Source organism: Solea senegalensis, linkage group LG8 (genome assembly GCF_019176455.1).
Source record: "Solea senegalensis isolate Sse05_10M linkage group LG8, IFAPA_SoseM_1, whole genome shotgun sequence".
NCBI classification, from domain to species: domain Eukaryota; kingdom Metazoa; phylum Chordata; class Actinopteri; order Pleuronectiformes; family Soleidae; genus Solea; species Solea senegalensis.
In genome coordinates, this window is record NC_058028.1 from 20,279,031 (window position 1) to 20,297,778 (window position 18,748).

At 40.2% G+C, this 18,748-nt stretch overlaps 1 protein-coding gene across 4 annotated transcripts; it reads left to right on the forward strand.

Annotated features, from left to right (window-relative positions):
• Positions 1 to 788: 788 nt before the first annotated feature.
• Positions 789 to 17,762, forward strand: slc6a4a (solute carrier family 6 member 4a). Of its 4 annotated transcripts, none has more exons than XM_044032005.1 (15): positions 789 to 1,047; positions 4,754 to 4,833; positions 7,335 to 8,194; positions 9,465 to 9,599; positions 10,513 to 10,735; positions 11,906 to 12,044; positions 12,275 to 12,409; positions 12,548 to 12,651; positions 12,828 to 12,955; positions 13,182 to 13,294; positions 14,208 to 14,339; positions 14,765 to 14,864; positions 14,979 to 15,079; positions 15,220 to 15,387; positions 16,130 to 17,762. In XM_044032005.1, the coding sequence occupies exons 3-15, from the start codon at positions 7,729 to 7,731 to the stop codon at positions 16,202 to 16,204; spliced, it is 2,019 nt and encodes a 672-aa protein (XP_043887940.1). In that variant the 5' UTR covers positions 789 to 1,047; positions 4,754 to 4,833; positions 7,335 to 7,728; the 3' UTR covers positions 16,205 to 17,762. The 4 variants fall into 4 exon arrangements, with proteins under 4 accessions (XP_043887940.1, XP_043887942.1, XP_043887939.1 ...); XM_044032004.1 differs by lacking the exon at positions 789 to 1,047 and adding an exon at positions 3,747 to 4,132; XM_044032007.1 differs by lacking the exon at positions 4,754 to 4,833.
• The last annotated feature ends 986 nt before the right edge of the window (positions 17,763 to 18,748 follow it).

Genomic DNA, 18,748 nt, shown 5'->3' on the forward strand with positions numbered 1-18,748 from the left:
TGCTGTGTCAAATCCCTCTATTGTTTTTTTTTGTTTTTTTTTGTTTTTTTAAGTTTAGAAGTGTTGCATGTGTATTTAAAATCTATAAAGTGTACAGATTTTCCAAGTTTGCTCTCTTGGGGGCAACCTTATGTGATTGCTTCTTATGGGAAGATTATAGAGATTGTAAACCTATGACACTGTCCACATTGCCTTACAGGTCCTAAAAATGAGTCTCTAGTTGTTTGGGTTTGACAGGAGTCCACCACATGGTCAGTACCTGCCCCCTGTATTCTCGTGCATATTGTTTCCTCTCTTTTCCTCCTTCACCTTTTCAGTTGTGTGCTTGTGTCTCTGCATTCCTTGTGTGGATTTGTGTGTGCTACAGTAAGGATTAACCTAGTACTTCAGCTGATGCTGATTGGAATGACGTTCAACACTCACACATAGGCTGGCTCCTAATAAGAAGGCAAAATGAGACTGTGGGTGTGATATGTACAGATATTTAAATTCAATGTAACTTTAATGATGACAGCTGTGTTGTTTGTACACATAACCTCTTTCACCTCTGGAATATATTATCTCTCTCTCACCACACTCTCGCATGCGTGATAAAGGCTAAATACACTGACTGCTCTACCTGGCACGCTGCCCTTTGGCTCAGTGAGTTGCAGGTGCAGGTAAATGGGTTAGTTGGACCAGGACACAGACAAACTGGGACTCAATCTTTCTCACGCACTCTATACTCTTCATCATGTCCACCTTTCTCCTTGATGATTTGTAACTTGTCTTATAAATATGCATCCAGGAGTCTTGGATTAGAGGCAAGGGTCTGTTTCTCAAGCTTAGCATATGTGTGTGTGTGTGTGTGTGTGTGGGAACGATTTGGCACATGCATGCTTGAGTATGTGTGTTTGTGTCTTAAGCCATGCAGAGTGGAATATGGCCTGCTCTAAACCCAGGCATGTGTGATTTGTATGAATGGGTTTAGTCTGTGCCGACAGGCTTGTACACTTGATTACCAGACGCTGTACGGACCACGCAGGCCGTCCTGCTAAAAATATCAAGGTAAGACCACATTGCCTGTCTTTTTTCTGCACATAATTTAATTACCTGCAGGTCCATCATTTACAATCACTGTTTGTTTCTGGGCTATAACTGTGTACTGATCGCCATCATATCTCATACACACATGCAGCTTGTGTGTGTGTGTGTTTACCTCACCAGGGTCCTGCACTAACATAAGCATCATTTGGTTGGGTGCGAGGGATTTCTTATAGCCTCTGACATCCATAATTTCCTTCCCCTGTTATTTTCATAACCTTGAGGACTTTATATAACCTATAAGACTTTGTAAACCAGTAATGACGCTTCCAGATTTGAGAATTTGTTTTAATTAAGAATATTTAATGCTTAACTAAATAGTTTAGATACTATTAAAGGCATTTTTGCTCTAATTATTGCCTATTTGTATAGTTCAGGAGAAACTGAAAGAGGGGAGTCCTTGGAAAAGCCTGTTGTTTCACAGCTGATGTTTTCATGTGAAGAAGTGTGTAATTAGAAACACAAAATTAGCTTTATTATTCAGTTCATAAATGTTCATAGTGCATAAATGTTTTAGCACTGACTGACTTTAAATCTAAGCAGTAAAAAGCCCATTCCTTTATAATCGTTGTCAAGTAATTAATCAGCTGGATAGTGGACTGGAAAACATCCTTCCATCACAACAAGGGCTTTCAGTGTCAGCGAAGGATTAGGCAATTCAGGTAAAAGTCTTATGTTAAGGCTTTGCAAAACACATTTCAACATAATCTGAAACCTAAAACTTACTAATGTCTTGCATTCTGTTATATTATTTATTGCCATCATTATTTTTTATGTATAAAATAAAAAAAGGATACAGAATATTTAATCATCTACCTTGTATATGAAATGTGAAATGTTGCACCGATAGTTCAATAAATGTGCTCTTGTAATATTCAATCAAGTGATGAATGATGTAGAGACGTGATGAATGTAGTTTACAGTACATGTATGAACTGTTTACTGCGCTTGCCCTAATGAATATATAGTATTTCAACCTTTGTTGTCACTAGACACAAATCACTACCCTCGTTTGATCTTCCATTGCATGCCATGGATCATTTTTATTCTTTGTTTCTGCTTGTTACAAAGCAGACAAACTGAAGCAAACAAACTTTTTCTCTACTCCTTTTTTAAGATTGTTTTTGGCATTATTATGACATCGTAGGCCGATCCCAGGCGAGATGCATAGAAGGAAAGGTGAGAACACAAGGACAGAGACAGACAGAAGGAGGAATGACATGTGGCAAACAAGTGGAAATGCTTTGACCACAGTATGAGTATAGAACTTGACCATTATCCCACCAGATGTTGTCTACCTTTTAACAGTAAGAACTGATGTGCCCTTGTTTGTTTTATTTGTCTCTTATCTGTTAAAAATACTAAATAAAAAGCAAACGGTAGAAAAGTGACACACTGCAGCCATCTGCCATCCAAAGATCAAACTGCATCTTAGATCTCCACGTAAACTCTCTAAATTCATTGGTATATTTTTATATTGGAATATCAATTCATCAAGAACGTAATGGACAGAATTATCAATTATGAAAATAATCGTGGATGAGGACAGATGAAGAAATTAGGTAATCCGTATTGTTGTTGATGGTAACCAGTATTTTTTACTTACTGCATGTGCATGTGCCAAGTGTTATCATTCATACTCACAATTAATCAGACAGCAGACATGTCTTCATTGTGCTTAATGTATTCTCTCTTGCCACACAGATTACTGCTTGTAGCTTTATTGGATTATCTGGATTACAATTTCATATTCAAGATCAAACACATGGATGGAGGTAGAGACGAGAATGTATGAGCATGTTTCTTCAAGTTTCTTTCTAGTTGTAGGGGAATCAATGTTTCCCCATGATGACATCATGCTGAGACAAATTCTTCTTCTGAATCTGTCCGATTAAAAAGCAAGAACATGAAAACAGGAGTAACTTAATCGTGTCAGTGACTGTGAAACGTCTTCTGCAACATCTAAAAAAAGAAAAGTCTGTATTACCAGATTGTATGGCTTGAGATTTAGATGTATAAAACAGTACAAATATTTAGCTTACAGTTCCATATCCTTATGCGTCCCAATCAAAGATAAACATTACACAAGTAAAAACTGAACGTACAGTACATTTTTTGAATTAAACTATTGCTCATCACTATTTGTGTATTTCATTGCTGTTGTCCTGGGTGCATGACCGGATCAACAAACAAATATTACACAGTCACAGTGGAAATGAAAGACACCCACACACACAGTATACTCTCCATTTCTTTCGTGCAGCCACAACATAGAAAGTCGAAATTAATTCCTGGGCAGTTTTCTGTGTAAAGACGGTACTACAAGTGTCTGTGGGTAAGTTACGTCTTGTTTGTGCAGATGTGGTGGGAAGCGTGGAGGCTTTCAGACTAGCAAATAATGTCCTGAGCAACCTCTCTGCACTGTCTCCCTGCACGAGTTTGTTTCCAATGAGTTAAGTTGACATGATGTTAGACGGACATGGGGAACTACTCTTGTGGAGCACAGTTGAAATCCTATCGAGAAGTTAAACATGTTGTCATGTCCATCTCCTTCTCTGTTCTTTTCCTCTCTGCTCCCACTGTATGTGTGCATGTGCAGATAAAGTCAGTCTATATGTGTGCAAGGAATTGCTTTTTTATATACCACCAATCTGCATGCATATACATTTTCTTTTCTTTACCTGTTCCAGGTGAGGTAAATTATGATATGTGAGAGATCTGAAGTTGCTTAACACTGAAGCATTGCAGCTCATAAATAATTGCAACTCAAAGGTTGGCCTTTCTTATGACCAAACCACCAACTTTCCCCAAGAGACAGAAGGATAAATTATTATTTGTTTTTTTTTCCAATTTTGTGAGTTTCACAGACGTTCGTAGAGTTATGTATACAGTAGATAGAGAGAAATGCAAACAACAGAACTCAACCAGTAAATGATCCCGGTTTATGCCAATATTAGCTTATCTTAGATTGTAAATGTTGCATAACCATTCTGCAGAAAGAAACTGTGGCACAGAAACAGTGTTTGAGGTGATGTGGAAACAGTCTCTGGTAAGATTTTGCCATTTATCCATCAGATTAATAGGGATAGATAAACTGTCATGAGATGTTTTAGCTTGTTGTATTTTGTTTTACTTACCTATATTAAATCCTCTATGTCAAATACTTGAGATTAAAATCAGAAAAGGAAAGTTGGCTAATGGAGCCAACTGCCTGAGTCGAGAAATGAATCAGGAAAAGCCCCAGAGAGTAGACTCTGAGAGGCACATTATTTTTTACTCAACCTTACCTGACATTTGTACCTCAGACTACAGGCTGTTACAAATGCTGGCACAGAGCCCAAAGATTTACGAGTTGTGTTAGAGTAAAAGATACTGTGAGCGTGCTTCGTTTTTATCTAAAGAAATTGGATCACAAAAATGCTTATGGGTTGGTTTGGTGTCAAAGTGCACTATGAAATATGGTTTAATTGCTGATTCAAAGTTTCATAAATTACAAAAGAGAAAGTGTTTGTACATGGGCTTCCGTTGTCTGGTAGATAGAAAGTCAGAACACAACAGAGAGCAGTTCTCATTTATCACATTTATCCCATCAAACTGCTGAATGACTGGGTTGTCTGAGCGGCAGAATTCACTTCTGAAACTTTTCCTCAGTGCCTATTTGTGATTTCAGCCATACTACAACCTGTTTGCAGCCGTCTCGCTTTGCAAGAGCAATGCTGATGTCAATGCCTCCGTCTGTTTCGACATAAGGTGAATCACATTTTTTTTCTTTCTTCCTGTGTGCAGTGCGGGAATGTTGTTAGATCTAAACTCCATCAGAGAGAGTCATGTGGAGCTGATAGGCTAAATCAGAATTGTGTGAAGTCTCTTGACAGTGGTATGAAACATTTGTTATAATATTCCAAAGTTACACACTACACCTTTAGAAAATGTATTGTGACTTTTAAAAGTCATTGTTTTTCTTTAAATGTCATTTGATATAACATCTTATCCCTGAATATCTACCGTTGGTTAGGAGAAAATTAACCCATGAGTAAAATTATGAGTTGCTGGGCTCAAAGCAGCAAAAGCTTAATCTAATCTTAGCAGATTGTGCAGGAAGACATGAGTGAAAAGAGAGACTGAAGGATGAGAATATTGTGAAAGCAAAATGAGTGAAGACAATTTGAAAAAGGGGGTGTGTGAGGACTCCAGCAAGGCTTTATCTTTCTGTGTGTGTGTGTGTGTGTGCATGTGTTTCTACCCTGAACCATACTGTAGTATAGCTGTCCGTCAGCTCATTATTGCCCTTTGTATTATTGCTATATGAAAACAAACTTCAGTGTGCTGGGTGTGCTTACATAATGTTCCCACTTTATCGTCTTTGTGAGCGCATGCATCCATCTCTCATCTCATCCATCTCTGCGTACTGTATGTCTGCATCTGTGTGTGTGTGTGTGTGTGTGTGTGTGGTTGGGAGAGAGGGACAACAAGGGCGGGAGAGAGGGAGAGGGAGAAATGAGAGAGGTTCGAGAGCTCAGTGGGCAAACACAGTATCATGATCTTCTAGAGCACGTTGTTTCTCTGGCAAGTTTTTGCATGACCACAGGATTTCTTTTTGAGTTTTGTGTAGAAGTTGCTGCAGCTGCTTAATCTGCACATTTTAGCTGCCACTGCTTCTACTTGTTGTCTTTTACCGTCTCCAAAGGTAATGTATGCTTGTGCGCTGAGATATAAAATATTACTGGTGTATCTACTGTGCTGTTAAGTATTCATACGGTGATTAATGTTTTGTTTAAGTTGAAGCAAAGTTCACTAAGATAAGAGTGCCTACATTTTTAACTTTGTGCATGTCTCGTATTTTCCTTGCATGTCTTTTTTCATTCAAATCTCGACGTTGTCATCTTGCGCCCTCTTTCTTTATTAAATCTGTGCAGTGAAGCAGTACAAAGAATTAAAACAATGTTATATCCCGGAATAACAATTTAATTCAAAGATTCAGCATTCAATAATTCAGTTATTGTATAATTAAACGTGTGTTACTTCATGTTTTTTTTTTTTCCAGCTGGTGATTTAGTGTGTCTACACATACAGATCAGATTCAATATTGCATCAAGCCGTCTACCACTGTTTGCTTTTCCTCACCCTCTATTGTGTGGCAGTATGACAGCTCATACAGTGTGTGAGTTGACTGAAGTTACATTATTATTTAGCAGATTGAAGATTATGAGTATTTCAATATATCCTCGCACAACGTTTAACCTGCTACATATTTCAAGTAGAAATAGTCAGATATGATATTTGAGTTTGAGTGTCAGACAGCGAGGACTCAAATGGGAAATTAAGTCAGTAATGAAGAACTTGTGATTGTTTTTTTTGTCAGGACGTAAAAGTGATTTATAAGAAAAATCTGTGTGTGATGGTTCGCCAGTGTTTCTTTTCCAGTTTTTGTTGTGTGGCAGTCAGATGGTCATGTGGAGGGAATACCATGCCTTGTAAAAGTGCTGGATGCTCGCTCTTAATTACAGATAACGGCATTCCACGAAATTGAGTCCTCCTACATTCTGGTATAATAGAACTAACAATGTAACCCACTTTTAAACAGTTCTCTCTGTTCATCCTTTTACTCATGTAATAGCATCTTGAAATACTATGATATAGTTGAATGTCAGCTAATGCAGTGAAGTAAAAATATTATGAATATTATAAATGTCATTTTTAAATATAAAAGAACAAATAAATAAAATATGAACATTTTAGATAAACATTTAAAAGGTAATGAGCTTATATTTTAACTGTTCCCCTGCCGGTCTCTTGTCCACTTAGTGCCCATGAAAATGTTACAGGAACAACCTGGATAATATTTCACAGAAGTTAAATGCTTAACTTAGATTTTGTTGGTAACTTCTACTCATGTGTCCCCATTTATAATTTTATTGAGGTTATGCAACTGAGAGATGGCATGAAATGAGAAACATGGGGCAAAGCTAAGTAAATTGGCATGTCCTAGAATAATCCCCTCAATTTGTACTGCTCACGATGAGAAGTATTTTTCTCCAGTGAATTATTCATTCTAATTTAGCCTTTTATTGATAGTAAAACAGTAGGTAACTAATATTGTATAAGACGGAACAAGACCTATAATTCAGGCAGTTATGACCAGTGAAAATAAATAAAGTCATGAATTCAACTAGTATGTTTACACTGAACAGTAACAAACAAAGGAACTTGTCCTGTCACTCACTGGTGAATGTTCTCTCTGTGTGTTGCAGTTTATCCCGTCACTCAGTGTCACAGAGGACGAGTCGTTTGTGGAGAAGTTCCAAGAATCTCCTAACTTTTCTGCTAGCCTTATCTCTCCTCTTACGTACCCTCTCTGTCCAAACTGCCTGCTCTTTCTCAACACAATTCAGTTTTCTTCCACACATACACACCTCCCCTTATACTGGCCTCATCTTATGCTTTAAGCCCTGCTCTACTTTCCCCCTCTACCTGACCAAGAAGGACAATCCCTGTTTTCACCCCGACACATCGATTCACTCTCCTCACCTCTCTGTTCCCCTCATGGGCACCATATCAGACAGCAGTGCCACATTCTCTTCGTCGTCACCGAGAGCCTCTCTCCACCCCTAACTGCCTCACCAGCGCCAACCTTGACGTAAATCAATGGAGACAAAAGATACAGTGATGATGAACATGTTGACAATGGACAAGGGGGAGAATGAGGGAGAAAAGGACAAAGGGAAAGAGGAGGTGGGGGAAGAAGAGGAGGGGACACAGCAGGAAAATGGTAGACTGATGTTGGCTGATGGTCTTGCAGAGAGAGGACCCAAGAGTCTGACCTCATGCTCTGGTCAGCAGGTGTCCAATGGCTTCACTTCATCCACTCCTCAGAGCCCCAAGGAGGGACCAGGGACCGCAGACTGCTGTGGGGGTCCAGCCTCGGGGCCTGGCAGCGGACCCACCATGCCCCTGGCAGGCCTTAGGACTCTGGTGGTCCAACAGACCAGCTTGGAGAGGCCCAGAGAAACCTGGAGCAAAAAGATGGACTTCTTACTGTCTGTGATCGGCTACGCTGTGGACCTGGGAAATGTCTGGCGCTTCCCATACATCTGCTACCAGAACGGAGGAGGTGAGGAGGCAAAAGATGTTTGAATTATATAAAATGGGGAGAGCTGGATTGTCAGATAAAGGTTACATGATATCTCAACCTAGAGTAAACAGGATTTCCAGGAACAGAAGAAGGTTGAGAGGCTCTTTCAAGGTTTGATTTGTGAATTCAGTGTAATTCTGATAAATTTCAACAGCTGAGGTAAGTACGTTTACTACCCTGTTAGGTTTTCCATCGTTAAATATCGGTGTAGGTAGGTAGAGTTCATCTGTGGTGCATCAATATTTCAGCAAAATATGAACATGTAGAGCTACATGAGTGTCACAGTTAAAATCATTTGATTTAGCTCCTTTCAAGGGAAGAGTATCTTTTCCTGACGTCTGTGAGCTCCACCTTTGCACTGCTACGACACATACCTCACCTTGCACCAAACAGTGCAACCCTTTTTTACTTTTATTGAATTTGCAATAATAAAATCTCTGCAATTTCCTGTGCTCTGTGTTTGTCTCGTGGAGCGAGGTAGAGATGGGGACTGGGAGACACTTGATAGAGGCCACACTATTAATTGTGTTTTTTATGAGAACGCCTGCAGTCTCTTTCTCCTTAATAACGTGTCTCCCAGGCAGCTGCTCAATCAACCCTTATCTTTGATTTCATGTCACAAAGAGACACAAGCGTGCATTAACACAGCGGCCCATCTACGTACACATGTGCACACATGCACATAAAACAAGCTGATGATCTGATAGAAAGAAAGAGATGTGTTATCAAACTTTGTACATCAGCCCGGAGAGTCCCAAGATCTGGCTCCCACACAGCCGCTCTACTATTCTTCAGTGTTTGCCTTCATCGCTTTCCTTACTTAGTGTTACCAAAGCCAACATCGCACAAGTGCTGATTTTATCAGCACTGATTTTCTCTGCAATTCCACAGAGTCCATTCATTGCAGAGTGATATGAAACTGGGAAAACATGGCCTTGTTGTTTTTGAATGGGCTAGCACAATATAAGTTATATGGTACTTACAAGATCTAATGATTTTTACAGAGTGCTATTTTTGTTCTTTTTCTTGTTGGTTGTGGATAATTGAGAGGTCTACAGAGGTTACAGCTTGAGCTGCATGTCCCATAAGTATAATTAACCTTTTGCTATTGTTCCATAACTCTTTCCTCATGCATTACCACATTTTTCTCCACTCAATATTTCTTTTTTTGTTTTTTTACTTCCACCCCCCATTTCCTGCCTTTAATTTCCCTCTCTCACCCCAAAAATCCCCCCCTGTCTCTGACCAGGTGCCTTTTTGCTGCCCTACATGTTGATGGCAGTGTTTGGAGGTGTTCCTCTCTTCTACATGGAGCTGGCTCTCGGCCAGTTCCATCGCAGCGGCTGCATCTCCATCTGGAAACACATCTGCCCCATCTTCAAAGGTAACAGAGGGAGAGGAGAGACAACAGAACAAATGAAAGAATCAGTTAAGAGTGAAAAAAGGAAGGTGAGAACATCAGTGGACAGTTTAGAAGAACACGTAAAATGAGGAAGGACTGTGTCAAACTGTCAGTCTCTGAGACAGCTCATTTAACCTTCTTGTCCCCCTCAATACATTCCTTTGGAGAGCATTTCTTACGTCTTGTACATCTAAGGAGACGTTCTGGCTCTCTGTTATGGAAATTGTCACATTTTCATGGCAAATGCCAGATGCTCAAAAATGTGATGGTATTTAAATGACTGTTGTTCTGAAATGTCACATAGCAACTTGAGTTAGCTTGAAGACACTACTGATGTCTTCATGTCTGAGGAGTGACTGACTGCTCACACACCGTTGTACATGCTTTAAATAAAATGTACATGTACACTCACAGATGTCTTTACTAAGTAAACATTGCTCTATCCCATTCCCCCTTACAGGTTTGTACGAGGTAACAAGTAGTTATTTGAGTTACTGTTTCTATCATCTTCAACCAGTCTAGTCATTCTCATCTGACCTCTGGCAACAACAAGGCCTTTTTTAGTCACTGGAAAAGCCAGAGATGGTTGTGCATGACACTCCCAGCAGATGAGCACTTTCTGAAATTCTAAGATAAGCTTGTCTGTCACAAACAACTATGCCATGTTCAAAGTCACTTAAATCACATGACTTCCCCATTCTTATGCTTGCTTTAAACTTCAGCTGGTCGTCTTGACCATGTCTACATGCCTAAATGCATGGACTTGCTGCCAGACGATTGATTGATTGATTAGATATTTGTGTTGACAGGAACCTAATTACGTAGCTGGTGAATGTTTGTAAGATTTAAGATGAATTTTTAACAGTTTTTATATCTTCTATATCTTTTCTTCCAGGGATTGGCTTTGCCATCTGCATCATAGCCCTCTACGTAGCCTTCTACTATAACACCATCATGGCCTGGGCCTTGTACTACCTGCTGTCATCGTTTCGGGGCACCCTGCCGTGGTCCACCTGCACTAACAGCTGGAACACAGCCAACTGTAACCGCTACATGTCTACTGACCACAATGTGTCGTGGTCCAACTCCTCCAGCTCCCCCGCCGAGGAGTTCTATACGTAAGTGCATGTAAGTCGGATGTACGGGCATACGGGGAGAACTACGCAGACGTCAAGTGAAAGACGAAAGATATCTTCCAGAAAGGGATCACTGGGTTGGCTGTGGTTTCTAAGAGTTTTGAACGATTTACCACTCGCCTTCTCTCAAAAATCCACACACATCACCGTTTGTAAATACAATGTATGAAGGCTAGCATTTTAGAACAACAATCACTCCTCTGATCTATTTTCTCTGATCTTATTTTAAAGTACAGATATCCAGGAGTCCCCTTTGCTCATTTGTCTATGGTGTGCATGTATTTAATTACACTTGACATAATACTTTGTCATGAAACAGATTGTTATTTTCTCTTCTGCTGACAAACAGAAAGTTTGATCCACGGTACAGTATATTACAAAAAAGCTATAAACAAATATCGAATTTGGCCGCGTTCTTACACAGTGATTAACTCAAAGAGAAGGCGACAGTTAAGGTTTTAAAAATGAGAGTTAGTTTGTAGAGACAGAACTAAACCCCACAGTCTTTCATATCTGTGTTGGCCGTATCAGCTGTTGACTTAACCATAACTTGTTTGGTCCAGTCTGGGTTAATCCATACTGGACTTTTCCCAAATACAGCTTTCAAAGTAAAAAATCACACCACTCACCCTGGCGCCAGAATTTCCTGTTTTCGTCTTCTGTGTAGATAACCTTTTGCCAGATGTTAACGTCACTGTTCATTTCAAAACACCTTTTTACACACTATTTTTTTAAGACTTTGATTTAATATGAAGAGATGTGTGCTTGTGTTTTGTGTTTTTTTCTCTTTTTATTTTGTAAGAAATTCCATTACAGATAATGTAATCTGTGTCATTCATTGGTTGTTTATACTTGGAGGGAATACATCATGTTTGTCTTGGACTAAGACTATGGTCATCTTTATGTCCCAGCCTATCATGTTTCCTTTTCCCCCCTCTCTTTATCACGTCCTTCCTTCCACACGCTGTTCCCACTGTTTTCTAATCCCTTCTAAAAACCTCACACTCTTCCTATCTCTTGCCCTCTTTTCTTATATCATCCCCTTACATTTACCGCCATGTAATTTCCTCTAACATCCAATTATTCCTCGTTTCCAACTTCTCGTGCCCCTTTTTTTTGGCCTCAACTGTCGCCCTCGTCTCCTCCCACCAGTCGCCAGGTGTTGCAGGTCCACCTCTCCCCAGGACTGCATCAGCTTGGCTCTGTCAGCTGGCAACTGGCCCTCTGCCTGCTCTTCATCTTCACCATCGTCTACTTCAGCATCTGGAAAGGAGTCAAGACGTCTGGAAAGGTAACTGAGGGGGTGCCTGCGTGGCTGATAGGAGTGTGAGTTAAATTGGATGGATGGAGTGATGGAGACATGGAACTGGAGGAAAGAACAGTTGTTGATCCCACCTCATTAACGTTCATCATCATAGGTAGAATACTCAGTTAGAAAAGAAGTCTTAAAGCTAAATGGTTCAGTTCAAATCTTGACAGTCAAACTGAAAAGACCAGTCAGTGTGTTTTTTTCTCCATTAGGTAGTTTGGGTGACCGCTACCTTTCCCTACCTGGTCCTTCTGGTCTTACTCATCCGTGGAGCCACTCTACCCGGAGCCTGGAGGGGTGTCGTCTTCTATCTCAAACCTGATTGGAAGAAACTGCTCAGCACTACAGTAAGTCATTTGTTGCAATCCAGCTTCGTCTGAACAGACTTTTTTCTCTTACCATGGCGTGTCTCTCTTTTGTCTTGCTCCATATTTATTTTTACCTTGTCGTCATTCACCATCATCAACCTTCCCAAACTCTCCAAGGTGTGGATAGATGCCGCAGCTCAGATCTTCTTCTCCCTGGGTCCAGGGTTTGGCGTACTCCTTGCCTTTGCCAGCTATAACCCATTTCATAACAACTGCTACAAGTGAGTTTCTTCAGACACACAGGTGATATTTGTAATCCAGTATTGTTCATACACAAGTGAAATGGGCCTAGTGGAGAACCTAATGCTTCCATTGTTTACAACTATTGAATATTTATCTTGGCTCTGACATTGCTGTCTTCCCAGTTCCGCTCAGCCTTATACTTTCTCCCACTCAGAGATGCCTTGATCACCAGCTCTGTGAACTGTATGACCAGCTTCCTGTCTGGCTTCGTTATCTTTACCGTGCTGGGATACATGGCTGAGATGAGGAAGCAAGATGTGGATGCTGTGGCCAAGGACGCTGGTAGGACAACTACACCAGAACAAACCAAAATATTAAACATTTGATAAACCTCACACTGGTGGTACAATGCATTACCAGATTGAGTCTAGATCATTGCTTGCTTCTTGGAAGCTTTGACATCGTATAAGTACTACTGTTCAACATAACAAGGTTTCGCTAAGTTAAGGTTTTCAAAGATACACGTGAGGATGATTTCAAAATGTCTTGTCATTTCTGTTTCACCCAGGTCCCAGTTTGCTGTTCATCATTTATGCAGAAGCCATAGCAAACATGCCTGCTGCCACTTTCTTTTCCATTATCTTTTTCCTCATGATCATCATGTTAGGCCTGGACAGCACAGTAAGTTTGCTGATTACTCATTTCTGTGCAAAAGTCGACTCAATGTTCTGTTTGCTCAATGTTCTCTGTCCTTGTTGTGAACAAAGACTGAGTTCGTATGCTCTCTGAAACCTGACAGGATTTCACATGTTTGCCTTTGTTCCGTTTGACTTGTTATGTGTCTGTTGTGCCCATTTCAGTGTCAGGTATAATTTGTCACCACTGTTCCATTTAGGATAGCATTCCATGGAAACAGTGTAATAGGACTTTCATATCACTGTCTGCGGCGATCTTGTCTCCATAAGGCTGTGTTTATTGGCTCTGAAGCAGCCAGCTGCAGAGATCTGTGAGGCTCTTATCACGTTCTCATAATCAGCGTAGAATCAGCATTGGTGTGGCTATGCCCCTCAGTTTTATGACTGAGGATATTACTTCAAGCACGGAATCATGTTCAACATTTTGGCACTAAATGACAGCTATTGATGTTTTTGGCTTTTTTCTCTTGAGGGCTGTGTTGATTGCTGAATGCGTGGATTAGTACTGCTGTACAGGCTAAAGTAGAGGTCTAACTGTTAACTACTCTAATATTTAATTGACCCTCTTATGCCTGTGACACTAATGATGGCCACACTGGCGTTAAATTAGCTGTGAAGGCTATTTAATAGTGCTGCTTCCAAGTGTGTCTGGAAGTGTTGCTGTAGTTTTTGCCTCTCTGTCCACATTGTTAGTTGATGGTTGAACCAGAAACATTGACACTGCATGGACAGATGTATCACACAGCTGCTTAGCAATTTCTTGATAACACGTAGATGAGTATTGAAGTCAAGCTACTTTATCCTCCATTTTCTTAGTCAAGCTCTTTATTTTTGTTCTGGACCCTCTGATTAATCCTCCTTCGATTATTGTGTGCTCCTCCTCACTGTCCTCTCTCCAGTTTGCAGGGTTGGAGGGGGTCATCACAGCTATGTTAGATGAGTTCCCACACATCCTGGTCAAGAGGCGCGAGTGGTTCGTCTTCGGCCTGGTGTGCGTCTGCTACCTCGGGGCACTCTCCACACTCACATATGTATGTTAAACAACAACCTTATACAATCACGGGTTCATATGAATGACATCCAACATAGAAACATCAGTTTTAAAGTAAATCAGTAATTTATACCTTTTGGCTGTGCATGCTACTGATGAGAAACATTTTTTAATGCTCACATCCACAGTTTCCATTTCCATTTCATCAAAGTCATCTTCAGTGTAACTAAACTGTACCTGCACAATTGGTAAATCTCTGTCTCTCGATATCATGCATAATCTCGTAATGCTCTTAATTACCTCCCTCTTGTTATTTGTGTCCTGTAAAACACTTTAATGTGATTTAATTTTTATTTATATATAATTTGTATAATATTTATAATATATATATATATATAATTTATATATATGTGTGTATACATTCATACATAACTTCTCTTTCTCTCCCCTCACGTTCTGTCTCAGGGAGGAGCGTTTGTGGTGAAGCTATTTGAGGAGTACGCTACAGGCCCTGCAGTTATTACTGTGGTGTTGCTCGAAGTCATCGCTGTTTCCTGGTTTTACGGTAAGCTGTGGGAGAGGTGCTGTGTGTGACGATAGCAGTCATCTGTGGCCATATTATCAGTCAAAGATAGCCTGATGGTTTGGCCTCCGTGGTGATTGTACGACTGGGTTTCAGGCACCAACCGCTTCTGTAATGACGTCCAGTTGATGCTTGGTTTCTACCCGGGCTGCTTCTGGAGGGTTTGCTGGGTGGCCATCTGCCCCTCCTTTCTGCTGGTGAGGCATAATGAATGAACTGTTTACACACATTCCCTCTTCAAAGGATCAATTCGAGAACAAGCACCTGCGGACACTGTATATAGTTTGTTGTATTTACACAGACATTTTTGACATGTTACTCTCTGCCTTTGCTCCAGTTTATCATCATCAGTTTCCTGGCCTTTCCTCCAGAGGTCAGCTTGTTCAACTACCGCTACCCACAGTGGACCACGGTCCTGGGCTACTGCATTGGAGTGTCCTCATTCATCTGTGTACCTTCTTACATGGTCTTTCACTTGCTCAATGCCAAGGGTACATTCAAACAGGTACCCTTTCCTTTTCTTTCCTTTTTCTAATCTTAAAGAGAGCAATGACTGTTACATGACCACATTTTAGAATAAAAGACAATCTGCTGCACTTAGTCGTGTCCAAACATACAAACTAACTCCAACCAAAGGACCATAACTGATAAAAATTGTTCATCAAAACATATTTAATCAACATCTTACACATATCATCGTCATTATCGTATGTTATTATCTTCTCATACCCTGTTTGAGGTTTGACAGCAGGTAGGAGGATGTCAAACAGGATGGTAGACAGATCCAGCCTTTGGCTTCAATCCAGTATTGACACTGCTGCCGAGGCTCACGGTGACACAGACGCACTCTGTCAACTGATGAGGACACACGAGGCAGCGCGAGACCAAAAATAACATTTGTAATGTTTGTCCACTGTCTCTCACATTCTCTAAACCTGTGTGGGACACCATTGGTGTTGCCTCTGATTGTGTGGCAAACAATGTTTTGATCAAGCATTGAGATGATGATGTTTTTTGCTTATTCACTGAACAATTGTACAATGATTAAAAAAAACGAACCATAAATTGATTGTTTCACTTAAATCTTGTTAATTTATCTGCCTTATTTTGGACAGAAGCTGTAGTTTATGTTCATGTTCACTGTACAATTCTGCAGTAGTTAAACATTTTAATTTTAAACATATAAAGATCAAGAGTGCTATAACTATTATTTTACACTCCATCCGTCTCTTTCTCTTCATTCACAGCGTCTGTTGAAAAGCATCACACCAGAGCCCAGCAGCAACAACCACAGAGACTTCATCGTAACCAATGCAGTCTGACCAAACCCTGACCTCCAGAAGGTGCCACTGTTCCAACCTTGAGTGCCCTCTTCTGGGCCAACTGCAAACCTACAGGACAAAGGGGCTACGTTTCACCGTCTTTGCCTCTTTTCATTCGTCTCCTTCACTCATTTGTCTTTCTCACACTACGTTTCAAGGTGGAGTTGGGTGGAGCCAGGCTACAGCAGATTTGTTTAGCTTTGTTTGCTTGTGATTTATTAGACTGGTTTTACTTTTGAAGGATTTCTCTAGTGTTTCCTGAAAAACCCAAAGCAAACTTCACACTTCCTATTCATCCACTCAAACGTCAGTCAGTGACCAAACTTTTCTTCAGGTAATAAAACTGTAACAGATATTTAATGCAGTTACACAAAGTACCTGACCTAAATGTAGACAATAGAACGTGCACTCTAACTGGAGATACTGCCTATTAAAATCAGCAGAAGGCCAGAGAGTTTACATTTCAGTCCAATCTCACTGTTAATGGTTGAACTTTCATGTTATGTTGTAGCAAAATTCAGGTATATTTTTACATCTGTTACTGAAGCCAAATATGACATCTGTTCTGTTCATATTTCTAAAGTTGTTTGATATTGTCGTGGTTGTTACGTTGTGTCGGCTCTCCTGTTTGACGGCATCTTGGTCGAGTGATGATTTGCAATGACTTCTTTTTTCACTGTGAAGTACTCAAAGACAGAACCTACCGTGTTTGTCATTCTATAACTGCAATATAAGGTGTGTATTTATTTTATGACATGAAATAATTGTTGTAATTTTGACTTTGATCACACTTCACAACCATGACACGGCGCCGATGGTCCTTGTTTGAATCTCAGTGACGTTCTCCGCTCTTGTTGGCCTACTGCGTAACTGTCAGTAGTGGAAACCAAATGTGGATCAGAGCGAATATCAATAACAATATCATCATATGAAAATTAGCATTACTTCCCTTTACTTTCTACCAAAAAAACAAAAACAGTGTGTATGTTTCTGTGCGTGTGCACATGTGGCTGTGTGTAAGAGTGTGTGTAACTGTGTGTATGTATAGGAGCAGGAGTTAAAATAATGCAAGTACTGTACATCTACATGTGTATTTACTAGTCACTCTGATGTTGGTGTAATCTATCTTGTGAATACCTGTCTCCTCCCTCCATGGATATGTGTGTGAGTGAGCGCGCACGTGTGCACCTTGGTTACTTTGTCACTGCACATATAGATACTTGTGCAAAAAAGGATTAGAGGTGTTCAGAACTTGTGCATGTCAAGCTGTGTGTGTGTGTGTGTGTATACTGTACTGAGTGTGTGTGTAAGTGAGAGACGGTGCATGTGTGTCTGTAATGTGAACTCCTGTTGTCTTGTAAACAGCCAAAATATCTTATGAAGGAAGTGGACTCTCTCCCCCCTCTCTCTTTCTCTCTCTCTCTCTCCCTCTCTCCCTCTCTCCCTCCCTCCTCAAGCTTATATAAGATTTATGTATGTCCATAAAAGACTATTGAGAAATACACCTGTATAGAATAAAGATATAAATATATGGGAATTGACAGAAAATAAAGATATATGGAAATAAATAATGTTTGGTCTTGTTTGTCACAGTTTCACATGTTTTAAAATTCACTTTATTTATTTTGTCTTGTCAAAGAGAGAGAGAGAGATCATTCATTTTAAATTAATATAGAAACACAATTGAAGTACATGTAGTATATGACAGGGTTTCTCAATCTTGGTCCCGGGGACTCACTGCTCTGTTGTTATGTTTTTGAAGTCTCCCTGCTCCAACACACCTGATTCAAACGGTCAGCTCGTCAGCAGGCACTGCGGAAGCCTGATAACGACGCGCTGATTTGAATCAGGTGTGTTTCCCTCCTCCAACACACCTGATTCAAATCAGGGCAGACCCTGGTATATAAGAGCAGTTTGAAAGTGACACTCCCCGGTGAGGTCAGTGGGTCTCTTTAACTCTTTTCCCCATTTACTCTGAGTGGTATTTTCACTTGTTGTCGGTACTTTCCATTTAATTCATTTACTCTTGTTATATACATAACGCTGTCAACAATTCATTTAGTAGTCTATGACAAATCTGCACCAACATATTTAATGAAGTGATGCCTATAAAACGTAGTTACTTTATTCTATTCTTATTCAATAGCAGTGGAGCTGCTTGTGAAGCTGTGTCACAATATACACGTGAGTCACAACTTTACTGTTCACCTCCAGTGACTGTGTTAGTATAGTACAAGAGAATCAGGAGATCTGGGATCTTACACCAAAGTGAACCTGGTGCTAGTGCTGGTTCAGATCTGGTCATTACATCATGGTCAGACTCATTGATCTGTGACACACATGTAACAACTATCACAACATAGTGATTTAAGGAAAAAAATCATGTCCACTGTATTATAACTCATCTGATTTAAAAAGAGACTGGCACACAGCAGAGCACACGGCCTGTGGCAGAAACACTGACCTTGTCAGGACCAGTAGTCCTCATAGAGACCAAAACCTGGTCCTAATGAAGCAGAACCTTATTTGTGAGGAACTTGGTTA

Bases quoted from the DNA above. Each gene is read 5' to 3' on its own strand.
- slc6a4a (XM_044032005.1), top strand. From the start codon at position 7,729: ATGGAGACAAAAGATACAGTGATGATGAACATGTTGACAATGGACAAG. The intron at 12,652-12,827 runs GTGAGTTTCTTC...TCTCCCACTCAG, and splicing joins TTTCATAACAACTGCTACAA to AGATGCCTTGATCACCAGCT. The intron at 15,388-16,129 runs GTACCCTTTCCT...CTTCATTCACAG, and splicing joins CCAAGGGTACATTCAAACAG to CGTCTGTTGAAAAGCATCAC.